This window comes from Solanum lycopersicum, chromosome 11, assembly GCF_036512215.1.
Source record: "Solanum lycopersicum chromosome 11, SLM_r2.1".
Lineage (NCBI taxonomy): Eukaryota > Viridiplantae > Streptophyta > Magnoliopsida > Solanales > Solanaceae > Solanum > Solanum lycopersicum.
This window is the reverse complement of record NC_090810.1, coordinates 5,332,342-5,345,340: the sequence shown is the minus strand read 5'-3', so window position 1 is coordinate 5,345,340 and position 12,999 is coordinate 5,332,342. Positions and strand designations below refer to the sequence as shown.

The 12,999-nt window shown below is 26.6% G+C and overlaps 3 protein-coding genes and 1 long non-coding RNA gene across 4 annotated transcripts; 1 reads left to right on the top strand and 3 right to left on the bottom strand.

The window, feature by feature from the left end:
* Positions 1 to 2,163: 2,163 nt before the first annotated feature.
* LOC138339504 (uncharacterized) lies at positions 2,164 to 2,908 on the bottom strand. The gene is made up of 2 exons (XR_011212286.1): positions 2,795 to 2,908; positions 2,164 to 2,537 (listed from the first exon to the last, which is right to left on the bottom strand). It is a non-coding gene; the product is annotated as an uncharacterized lncRNA (long non-coding RNA).
* Positions 2,909 to 3,972: 1,064 nt separating this feature from the next.
* Positions 3,973 to 4,491, bottom strand: LOC101246590 (ethylene-response factor C3-like). Its single transcript, XM_004250498.4, has one exon. The coding sequence runs from the start codon at positions 4,489 to 4,491 to the stop codon at positions 3,973 to 3,975; it is 519 nt and encodes a 172-aa protein (XP_004250546.2).
* A 3,620-nt stretch (positions 4,492 to 8,111) lies between these two features.
* On the bottom strand, positions 8,112 to 8,642 carry ERF-C7 (ethylene response factor C.7). The gene is given in 1 exon segment (NM_001368227.1): positions 8,112 to 8,642. A coding segment is annotated over 1 exon segment (531 nt).
* Positions 8,643 to 12,219: 3,577 nt separating this feature from the next.
* On the top strand, positions 12,220 to 12,902 carry LOC101245313 (auxin-responsive protein SAUR68-like). The gene has a single exon (XM_004250179.5). The coding sequence runs from the start codon at positions 12,319 to 12,321 to the stop codon at positions 12,763 to 12,765; it is 447 nt and encodes a 148-aa protein (XP_004250227.2). The 5' UTR covers positions 12,220 to 12,318; the 3' UTR covers positions 12,766 to 12,902.
* Positions 12,903 to 12,999: the final 97 nt, after the last annotated feature.

Genomic DNA, 12,999 nt, shown 5'->3' with positions numbered 1-12,999 from the left:
GTTTTTTCATTTATTAGTTTAAAATTTTATACTCAACATTGAAAACATCCTTTCAATTGATAAATACTAAATAAAGATAAGAGTTAGAATCATAGAATTCGATGCAAGAAATTGATGATTTGGTATACCCCATTTTAATATGCTTGTATTAATGCTTGAAACTAAAATTTAAAAAGAAAAAAAAATTATAATTCACTTTGTTCAACACTTTTCGCTATTAGTTCTTATTTTTAACAAAGTACAAAATATGTTAAAGTGGTAAAATAATATATTTTAAAAAAATTATACTTTATCATAAATAATTAATCTTTTATAGAAATTTTAACAAAGCGTTGATAAAATTTGGGGGGCCCGATATTTGAGGGCCTAAGACAAAAACCTTATTTCTCAAGGCATAGAGCCGGCCCTGGACTACTATGTAATTGTTTTTGAAGACGATAAATACTTCGTAAATATTTAATGAAGAGAGATTATATCTTAAGACATAAATAAAAATAAGTTAATTAAAATATATTCTAATTAATATTTTATTATTAAAAAACATGTAAAAGAACATAACAAATAATCTAAGATTAAAAAAAAAAATTGAAATGATCTAGGTTTTGCTTGGGGTCAAATAACGTACTCAAAAATCAAAATTGATTTTTTAAATTTGGGCTCAAAATTAAGTTTCATTTAATTTGCTTGTTTTGTTTGTTCTCCATAATTTAATTAATCATAAAAATCAACCTAACAAAAATATAATTTGTTAATTCCATATTTTTTTCTTCAAGCAGTGATGGAGACACTTTTTTAAAATAATAAAAAATAAGGGGTGTCATGTAACATTAGCTACCACATAAATACACCTGCTAATTAACAAGACAACTTGTTGTAATAATAAATCGATAAACTATTTTAATTGATATAAAATATTTCTTATGCAACGAATGATACTACTTTAATTGATATAAAATATTTCTTATGCGATGAATGAATTAAAATAAGTTGAGTTGCATATTTTTTCAAAAATTATTTTGACTAAAAGGATTAAAATGTGGGTCACAATTAACATGTACGATCCTTGTTAAATTTAATTTTTCTTTAAATATATAATTATTATAGAACCTTTAATTTTGAATGCCATCCTAAGGTTATATTGTATAACTCTTATCGAACTTTAGAAATGGAAAAAATTTCAATAAGGAGAACTTCATGTGAATCTAAATTAATATAGTCCGTGAGTTTCAGATACAAAGATAATATTTGGGCCTTGAGGCTTGTTTGGCTCAACTTATTCATAATTTCCAACTACAACAAAAATGTGAACTTCAAAGAGAAGAGGAATCAATTCATTACATGCTTATAAGCCGTCTTATGTTGCTAAGACTCTCTAAAATTCTAAAATTATAATTATCTATCTGTTGGTACTTTAAAATCTAATTATCGATCAAATCAAAATTCTGGATTCGTTTATGCATGGGAAGTGATTAACAACTCAAAATGTCTATTTCTCCAATCTTTTAATTATTTTTAGTTAGACATTAATGATACATCATAGGTGAAAAGGCCATAAGAAAGAGGTCGTTGAAGTGGGAATAAGAAAACATATATGAATAGATATTATAATAAATTGACTAGCAAGTGATATCATTCTTGTTGTTGGAATAATGATCCTAATTGTCAACTTTTACTATTTGAAGGACCATATTATGAACCAAAAGAAACATCCAAATAATTCAAAATTTATTTTTGCAAAATCATAAATTAATGAATACTAATAATATTTGAGTTTAACTACTATCCACCGATGGTGGACAAAAAATTACACGGGCATATTATTTTTGGAAATATTTAATTTTTTTAATTAATATATTTTAATATTATTAATATTAAAATAAAAATAATAACAGAGTGTTATATGGTAACTTGAATTATAAATTAATTGTACAAATTTAATTAGGATTCTTATTTGTCTTACCAAAAATAAAAAATACAAAATTTCTTGTGTTTTCTTATTGGAAAGCACTTCAATCCTTCAAAGAAAATCATTGCCAACATATTATTTTTTTTTTATAAGAACCGGTACTTGTTGCCATTGAAGCAATGCTAGCAAAATATTAATATGAAACTATTCCAGAAACATAAAGTGCAACAAAATCAACATATTCAAACTTATAAGAGTAAGCAAACAAAATCAAACACTATTAAATACGGCCCATGATTTAATCACAATTGCATGCTTGGTTACATTTTTTTAAACGAAATCCTTCTTTTGAACAAACAAACTCTTGACCAATAATGGATTTATCTTTTCTTGATCTACTAATTCGATTTTTGCGCACACTAAAACCATTACGATGAGCATAATCAAGATAAAATTTAAATCCAGTATCAAGTGATTGAAATTCCATACCGATGTAAGGCTCTCTTAATTCTTGCTCACCTAGTTGAGGAACAAAAGATACAACTGCATTCATGTTGCTTTCTATATCCTCCAAGGAATCTTCAATTCCTTCTGCATTTTGCTCTTCTAAATTAGAGATTTCAAAAGTTTCCTGCAATACACAATTATTAGATATTAGACTGATAGGGTAAGTTAGCTTTAAAATTTTTAAATATTTTTCATGGCTAATGTATTGAACTTCTTCAATTTGCTAAAAAGTTCTTAAACGTATTCTTTAAATATCTTCATCACTACAAAACATAAATTTCTTCATACATTAAAACAAGAATATTTCTTTGAAACGTTTATTCATGTTGCGAAAAAGACTTAATAAGTTATGTAAAAAAAGATATACGAGGAAAACGCTACCATGATAATTGTTTCAAATTGCTTCAATGGTGGATAGTTGGTTGCTTCAATGGTTTATGTAGAAAAAGAAGAACGTTAATCCAACTAAGAAAACACAAGAAATTATGTATTTTTTATTTTTGGTAAGACAAATAAGAATCCTAATTAAATTTGTACAATTAATTTATAATTCAAGTTACCATATAACACTATGTTATTATTTTTATTTTAATATTAATAATATTAAAATATATTAATTAAAAAAATTAAATATTTCCAAAAATAAAATATCCGTGTAATTTTTTTGTCCACCGTCGATGGATAGCAGTTAAACTCATAATATATAATTAGTTTGATTGAAGTACTTTAGTTATTTTGGAACCTAAAGTCAAAAGAAATGATAGTGACTTCCTAATTTTTGAAGATTGCAATCTTTAGCTGAAAATACGTGATTATGGTTATGTCAGAAAAATCTACAACAACAATAATAATATATTTGATATAACTTCACAAATAAATTTTGAAAAAGATAATTAAATATACAAAAATTTTATCGCTATCAATGTTAGTAAAATCTAATATATAAAAATAGAATAAAAGCAAACTTTAGAATAATTGCTAGAAGGAACAAACAATTAAACAAAAAAAAATCATTCTGTGGAAATTAGGTCTTAGGCCTAACTCACACCCTAAAAGCTAGCTCAGAGGAGGAGGACTACCCAGCCTCACAAGGAGTCCACCCATCTCATTAATCACCGATCTGGGACTTTTGTCATTCTTTAACACATTCAACTGAACTTGATATTTTTTGACATGATGAATTTATACATAAAAACACAAAGTATATAATTGTGTAATCATAATTCAATATACAGAAGTAAAACTCTTAATATTAAATTCTGAATTCATCCATCAAAGCGAAAAATTAAAAAAAAAAAAAAAGAAGATAACAAGTAACCCTCTCTAGGGTTAATTCCAAATAAGTTTGAGATAAAGAATTTTCACATCTCATTCGATCTATAAACTTCATTTCTCAATCGATTTTGTACATGTCATACTTGCATACAATTCTAATCTTTTCTATATCGTTTCAATAGAAAAACAATTGAAAAAAAAAATGGGAAAGCATGAACAAGGAACAAACGTACTTTCAATTTTTTTCTTTTTTTTGAGATTTACTAGATGTAGAAATTTGTACATTAATTTGAACTTGAAGAGTATTCAGATAATAATTCATCTAATAAATCAGCACCTAAATCTTCAAATATCAACACATTTTCTTCTTCTTTAACATTTTTCATTTTTCTTGATCTCTTCTTGTGTTTTTCTTTTAGGGCTTCAGCTGGTGACATCAATCCATCTTGCAACAAGTAACTACATTCCATTTTTGTTAGCGAATCGCGCACTTTTTCCACTGGAAAATTCAAGCAAATTGAAGGACCTCTTGTGCAAAACGCGGCTTGGTCATAAGCCAAAGCAGCTTCTTCAGCGGTATCAAACGTACCTAGCCAAACCCTAATTCCATTCCTTGTTGAATCCCTAATTTCAGCTGCATATTTTCCCCAAGGACGTTTTCGAACACCTACAAACTTGTGGGGCTTTTTTGCAATATTATGGAAGTTATAATCAACTTCTAATACTTCATTTGATTGAGCTTCAACTTTAACTTCATGAGAAATAATTGAAGTTATTTTCTCATCTTCAATCTTCAAATCCATTTTGTGTTGGAGATTATTTGTTTTCTTCTTTGATCTCTCTTCTTGTTGATGATCTAAAAATGAGTGGACCAAACTTAATTATGACATGTTTAGTGATTATATTTAAATTGTATTCACTGACTGACGATAGAAAGAACTTTTTATAACATCAATAAAATTTCAGAGGCGGCGTTTAAATTAATAAACAATAATACCTAAGTTAATGAACATCATGATCATATATTTATAGAGTATGTTGCTTGAACTCTTCAAAAATGTCATCGACGTGTCAGATCCTTACGAAATACTTTATGTATTTTTGGAGATCCAACACATATGCATAAACATTTTTGGTTAGTCCGAACAACTTAGGCTTGTAGAAAGTTGAAGAATTTTTAATATATATATATCATACAGAAAGTTATATATGTGCAAATTCGTATTTTATAGTTGATTCAGAGGTCTTGTGTTTGAACTCTAAATACATTAAAAATTCTTGTTGAAAGTGTCACCTTTAAAAATAAACTTGTTATGTGTAAATTCAGACTAGTCAAAATATACTAGGAGTATCGAACACGCGGTTGAGAAATAATTTCCTTCCCATTATTAGGATATTTAATTTAATTAGTGAACAAGTGGAGATAATTATTTGACAAGTTGGATTAATGCTGTGGCATCTGTACTAGATTTAGAAGTTATATATATATATTGTGGTTTGTCTATAAGTAAGATTAGGACAAGGATTAATTAGCAATTGATCATGATTTACTTGCTATAACTGTTTGATTCGAGCTGGATAAGGATAATTAAGAGGTTGTTTAATAAATTATTTTGGTTTTATTATAATGTTTTATTCTTTTATTTATTTATTTTATTTTATTAACATAAATCATCTGGCTGTCTACCACCCAACTCTCCACCACTAAAAATATGTGTATTAAAATTAAAACCCAATAGAAATAAAATTTAAATAGAAATGTCCCCAATTTTTTTTTTGTTTCTTTTAATTGAAAAATAAAAAAAAATTAAATAGAAATCTCCCCAATTTTTTTTGTTTCTTTAAATTGAAAAATAAAAACTATTGAACTACATTATAATTAATAAATTGGAATCGATAGAAATCTATTTCAACTTTAACATTATTCGAGCCCTAGCTAATTCATGAAAATAGTAAAATTTAAGAAATGTTTCATTAAAATAAAATCTCAAAACTCAAGCTCGAAATAACATTGATCAGAGGTCATATGTCATAACATTTATTTTATTATCTTATTACTATGTTTTTCGTTTTCGCCTTGATTTGTATATAACTATTATATTAATGATGCTTTAAATCAAATTATCACGAGAAATGTCACATCTTATATAGCTAATTAATTTTTATATAAAATATGTCTTCTTGAGGAAAAAAAAACTCACCTCTTAATTATAACCACACCCTTAATTAATTAAAGTTCTCCCTTTTCTTTTCTAAAAAGTATCCAAAGTTTTTTTTTTATGAATATTTCACGTTTCTAGGAACAAAAAATGGTCCATGTAAGTCTTTTTAGAAGATAAATAAATAAATTAAAGTAGGTGATAGCACAACGTTTCCTAAAAGTCTTTATCTTTTATCTTTATTTCGCTAGCTGGACGGTCAGCTCTGTCAGCTACTTGATTAACTTCTTTATAAAATAATTGAGATTCATACAATAAGCCATGAATACGTTCAACTAAACAAGAGAAATAGACAAAATTTCTTTTTTTTATTATTAATATAAAAATGAACATATTACAGGTATTTCTTATGATATTTATTAAAGTTATTGAATTTTAAAACGTACAAATAGTTGGTATCTTTTAACTTTTCTAATCAATTTATATTGTTTTTTGGGGATAAAGAATTAACTTGTGTTAGTCGACGTTTGGACATCAAAAAAAATGTAATATCTTAAACAAATTTAAAAATTATATTTGAAAATTGAAATTGTAATTAAAAATGTATTTAACATTTAAAAAAGAAGATAAGAACTTTTTGAGAAAACAAGTCAAAAACATTTTTCATAAATACTTGAACCTCATTTTTAATTTATTTATTTCTCCTAGAAAATCAATTAACTAAACATTATCCTAATTTATTTATTTTTAGAAAAAAACAACGTTCATTGAAACTGTTACCAGAGCATGATGAGATCATCATAAGGTCCAAGATGATGCAGTCAATGATGTCACAATTAACAAAATAAAATAATAGGAATCCTATACACAATGAATTACGTGGATAAATAAAAATCGAAGCTCACATAATTCAATAATTTTGATAAAAATTTCGTATTATAAATATTAAAAATTCACTTTATATATATCTCAATAATTAATTTTAATAATTTGAAATTTATAAATTTGAAATTTTAACTCAATTAAGTTGATAAATAAAAAAAATCATTTTTTTTCCAAATTTAATTTTGTAATATTTAATTAATTTGTTACTTTCATAATTAAATATTAGCCTCACATATCAGATTTTGTCTTTTTCCGTCGGCTGATAGATACCCCACAAGGTACTTTTTTTCCCTCTAATTTAAATAAACGTCCATTAAATACGACAACTAATATTATGTTTTTCATTTTATTTTTTTATAGCTGGTTAAAATTAGGGTAGATGGTTGCCATACACAGAAAAATATTTTTCAATTTATTTATTTATTATAATGTTTGGTATGTTATGTAAATTGAAAATGTATTATTTTAAAAATATTTATATATAATTTAGAAAAATATTATGAGAGGTAACGAGGATGGGCAACAAAAAATCAATATGAAACATTGTTTATTGCGGGTTTTTTTTTTCTATTTTCATTAGATAAAATATTTTTCACATTTTTAAAGAATTAGAAAATTATTTTTTAATTTTTTCGATCAATTGAACAAATCAGTTATCTTTTTAATTTATTTCAAAAGAATGAGTCTTTTTCATTTTTTGCTTTATACAAAACTAAGATTTTAGTGATATACATTTTATAAGATTTTTAAGACCATAAATTTAAATAGTTTAATAATAACCGTATATATATATATATATATATATAATATGATATATTTAAAATCACAAATTCAATTCTAAAAGTTATTAGTCTGTTCTTTACTTTTTCTTTTAATTTTGTTTTAAGAAAACATGTCTCTTTTCATTTTTGTAGCTTTTTACTTATTACTTTAACATTATATGAAAAACGGACCTCAAATTTACACGTTAAACGTAAAAAAAGAAAAAAATTACTGAGTTCAAGTGAATATGTAGCATTTAACCAATACAGTAGATTCATCCCTAAAAAAAACATACCTATGATAAACAATTTAGCACCAAATTAAAACAAGTATATATATACATTTATCAAATTATAAATTAACTAAGGTCCTTTAGTCTTATTTTACAAAAAATGATATAAAACTTTTTTCTTCTATTACAATGAAGAGTCATCAAAGATAGGGGAAAATAAAATTTAGGACGGTGAAAATTGAACTTACATCTATTATATCGAAAAATTCTCATTAAATTGTAAGTCAGGTAAAATTGATATTAGGGTTTCGATTAAACGGATAAATAATATGAAATTCGACCAAAAACATTAGGGAAAATAATAAAAAATAGGAAAAATTTAAATTTATTCAGAAGTAGAACACTTAGTAGATAAAAGTTGATCTAATAAATCAGTACCTAAATCTTCAAGGACCAATACATTGTTATTATTTTTTTGGTTATTCGATTTTATTGTTTTTTTACCTTTACTATTTCTCTTCTTGTGTTTTTCCTTTATAACTTGAGCAGGAGACGATGTTGAACCCTCTTGACTCGTATATTTAAATCCTCTTAACGATTCTTGAACTATCTCGACTCCAAAATTAAGACATGTTGTAGGACCACGCATTGAGAGTGCAGCTTGGTCGTAAGCTAAAGCAGCTTCTTCAGCAGTATCAAACGTACCTAGCCAAACCCTAATTCCATTTCGCGTCGAATCCCTAATTTCAGCTGCATATTTTCCCCATGGACGTTTTCGAACTCCAATGTATTGTTTACCCTTTTGTGTATTTTCTTCATCTTGAATATTATTATCGAAATTTATAATAATCTCTTCTTCATCTTTGATTTTGATCTCTTCATAACAACTTGTTTCTATTGAAAAAGAATGATTCATCTTTGATTTGGATGAGTTTTTATTTTATTTTTTATGATTATGAAGAAAAAAAATTGTAGAAATGATAAGATCTTAACAAATTATAGCTTTAATAGATGTTTTTGTGATGAAGAAATGGAAAATGGAAGGGCCATTTTGGATCATAGAAAATGGAAAAAAAAAAGTTGCAAGATTCTTTGACAACTAGGATGCCAATATATGGCATTAGATTTGATTGATGTGATTTATTTAATAAGTTTTTCATTTATTAAATTTTTACATTAGTTATTCAAATATTTTTAACTGGGCTACAATAGGTTGTTATAAAAAAAATTATACTAATTGATTCAAAGAAATTTAAATTCGTTATATGAGATTTTTATTTAGCAGAGATCAATTGTTATAAATAGATTTTACTGTATGATGTATTTATTGAATTGGTTACTAGATTGATTAATCTGAATTTGTATAGTAAAACGTCTATTATGTGAGGTTTATTAGAGTTCGATACATTAAAAACTAGCTCCAATACATCATAAAATAAATCAGATACATAATATGTAGCTCGAATATATTAAATACGTTAGGAGAGAAATAAGAGGATTTTAGAGATTTTTAAAAATCAAAGGGAATATGGAAAATAAGGAAAACATAAAACATATATTTGAGTAATAATTTCTCCACTATCTTGTGGGCCCAACGCTGGTTTACTTTTTTTTCCAAGCTAGTGTCGTAGATCAAAAATGGCTAGAAAATTACTTATAAAATAAGTTCAGGGGTAATAGAACTTTTGTATAGTATAAGTGTATCTCTGAGATTTCAGGCATAGGTTGAGGGGGTATTGTGCATTTTTATTTTTATTTTATAACTATAGTAATTGTAATGTAGAAACAAGTCAATCGAAAGCCTATAAAAATAGATGCTACATATATGTATATAACTATGATCTTCATAAAAATGAGGAGAAAATCAATCAAATAATATCTGATGAATACAAATTACAAAAATTGCTCCTAAAGTCATCAAAAAGATCTTAAATTGAAAGAAATTTGAGAGAAAAATACATAAATTTTGTAATATAGATAGAAAAATTGATGAAAGAAAAAGTATTAGTGAGGGTAAACATGGGAAACCAATCACATAAAAACATGCTTAGACATAATAAATTAGGTGTGTAATTATTTTATATATTATTAACTTTGCTATTTATTGTGTAATTATGTCCATATAACATAAAAAAATGAATTATAGCTATTTCTTTTAAATGTATATTAATGTTTGCCATATTTTATAATTTTTCCTAATTTTAACCTTTAAATTTCATTTACCAAATTAAATTTAAGACGTCTGATTAAAAATTAAAAATACAAAAACCTATCATTCCACCAAACCTTAATTAGTAGAGTCTTTGGAAAGAATTTTTAATTTTTGTGAATGTTACGAGATTCTTGGGTATGTGATATTATTAAGTAATCCTAAAATTATTACTTTTATACTAATAATTGTGAATAAGTACTAATTAAATATATATAATATCCAAGAAACATTATTTATCTATAAATACTTATAATTGATGTCACTAGAATGAATAAACATGTCTATAAAGTCAATCATTTAATTAACTAGCTATAAATGGTCCAATAAGAAGTTTCAATTTCAATATAATTTTGAATTTAAGAGAATTCTTATTAGCATTGCTAAATTTTTTATTACTATCACATACGAATTATATTGACTTTTAAGACTTAGCTTGTGTGCAGGAAATGAAGAATAATAATAAATCTAAAATTTGTTTAATTATATTACTTATAAATTATCTTCCTCATTTAACAATTACTATTATTAGTATTCAGAAAAAATAAGCAATCTATAACAATCTCTTTTTTGTAACAATATTTCACAGTAACAATCTTATTTATGTGAAATCGATCTTTTATGCTATGTTATATTATTTATTTTTTATAACCGTAAAAAAAATATTGAATTTAAAACGCCTGTCATTTTTTTGATTGAATTAAAATAGGTAAATAATGGCATAAATCTGGTCAAAGTGGTCCATTTTTTTTTTGTAGCATGTAGCTAGGTTTTAGGAATGATTTCAATTCAAAGAAATAGCATACATCATGTCAAAGTGGTCCAAATTTTATATCTAATAGTTTACATAAATAGTAGGTAATAATTGAAAAAATAAAATGCATCCCCTTTTATAATTCTGTTTTTTTTTTGATCTTTTTATATAATTCATTTATTCAAATTTACGTAACATAACTTATTAACGCGAATGACGTGCTCTCTATCTGAAATTTCTTCATCTTACAACTTGTTAATTCAAATTCACAATGTACAAAATCAAGTAAAGAGAACATGTTCTTATTAGAAGTTTGATCTCCGTCGAATAATACACTATTATTCAACGAAAATACGTAGATTTTGATGAAAATAATATGCCTTCCATTTTACTTCTATATACTTATCTATCGATGAAATGGGACGATGTATTGACTAAATGTTTGCAATAACTTATATCTTGGTTCTGCATTTGTTGATGTGATAACTTGCACTACTAGAAATACGCGAATTTTTTATGGTTCTTTCATTGAAAATCCATCAAAATTGTACTATTTTGATGGCGTTTTCATTGGATATACGTCAAAATTGTACTATTTTGATGGCATTTTCATTGGATATACGTCAAAATTGTACTATTTTGATGGCGTTTTCATTGAAAATCCATCGAAATTGTACTATTTTGATGGCGTTGTCATTGGAACTACGTCAAAATTGTACTCGTTACAACTGTTTGCAACGCACATTCCCTCAGGAACTCCGATTTCAGACAACGTTCCATCAGCTCTGTATGAAATTCACGTTGTTTTACAAAGTAGAGCTGCCCAAAACAGAGATTTGTTTCACCTCTGGTGTCCTAATGAAGCGCGAAATGAGATAAATGAAGAGTTCCTCTCCATAATGAACTCGATAGCTGATAAGTCATAGAATGAATGGTCAAGTATTTATAAATTTTGACCATATTGTTTGATACAACAGTACTGGTGCCTTCTACCAAATGATCTCAGAAGATTTCACTGTCAAGTGAATACGAAACAATGTTAGTGAAGTTTGTCAACTTCATTCAAGTTGAGCACAAGTGAAAAAAAGACAATACCATATGATGCATCACATGGTATTGCCTTATAAGATCTTTGATAGATACTTATAATATTGGTGGAAAACAATACCACATATATGTTTATATAGCCCTATTTGTTGTTATCCTGCGAAAAACGGAGAAAAAAAAATGCATCATGGTTTTGATAAGGTCACCTATCTACATGACAAAGAAGAGAGCAGAACATGATTCTGTTTCATACCAGTACTAGTTCATTTAATGGTTTCAAATTATTGGCGTTTGGTGGGAAGTAGCAAATACGAGCTGATGTCATAGCTAATCGTTTGTTGATTAAAGAGAAGAAAGGAAGAAACTTACCTTCTTTTGTCCACAAATTTTGAAGGCCCCATATGAACATGACCAACAGGCATCAGCATATGGCTTTGCCTAACAATCTTATCAGCTCAACTTGTATAAATAAGCCCTCTTTCATGAGCCTTTCATCATCAAGCACAAGCATTATATATTCAGCCATCAAACGTCTCTAAATTTGTTATTTAGTTTCTTGTTTTCAATCTTCTGGAAAAGAAAATGGCAATGATTAGTACTAAAAAACTCATCAAAATGGCTAAGAAATGGCAGAAGTTTGCAGCCATGCAGAGGAAAAGGATTTCATTTCCAAGAAATGGTATTGATGCAGACAGTTGTAGTACGTCTTCATCGTCTATAGTTGAAAAAGGTCATTTTGTAGTATATACAGCTGATCAAGCACGCTTTGTCATTCCATTGGCTTACCTTGAAAATGAAGTCATTAGGCAACTCTTGAACATGTCTGAAGAAGAATTTGGGATTCCTTGTGGTGGTCCTATTACATTACCTTGTGATTCAGCCTTCATGGACTATATCATTTCGTTAATAAGCAGAGGCGTAACTGCAGGAGATCTTCACAAAGCATTGCTCCTATCAATTCCTTCTAGTTGCTGTTCGGCATCTTCTTTGCACCGAGAAAGTGGAAACCAACAGCTTCTTGTTTGTTAAGTCATAATCAACATTTTTTTAATTACATTCTAGTTTAGATAGGGCATAGAATGAAGAACACAATTGTAAAGCACATCGTACAGATTGAATATTATTTTATCAGAGAAAATTGAATATATCCACTGTTTTCACTTTTACATTTGGTTATGAGAAGACTTGAAAATCTAATCCTGAATTGGTACCACTTTTATTATTGCAAGCATTTCACTAAACTATGCCTCCTTCTATGTATAT

What these genes read in the sequence shown, in the direction of transcription:
- LOC101246590 (XM_004250498.4), bottom strand. Translation starts at nt 4,491, where the DNA reads ATGGATTTGAAGATTGAAGATGAGAAAATAACTTCAATTATTTCTCAT.
- LOC101245313 (XM_004250179.5), top strand. Translation starts at nt 12,319, where the DNA reads ATGGCAATGATTAGTACTAAAAAACTCATCAAAATGGCTAAGAAATGG.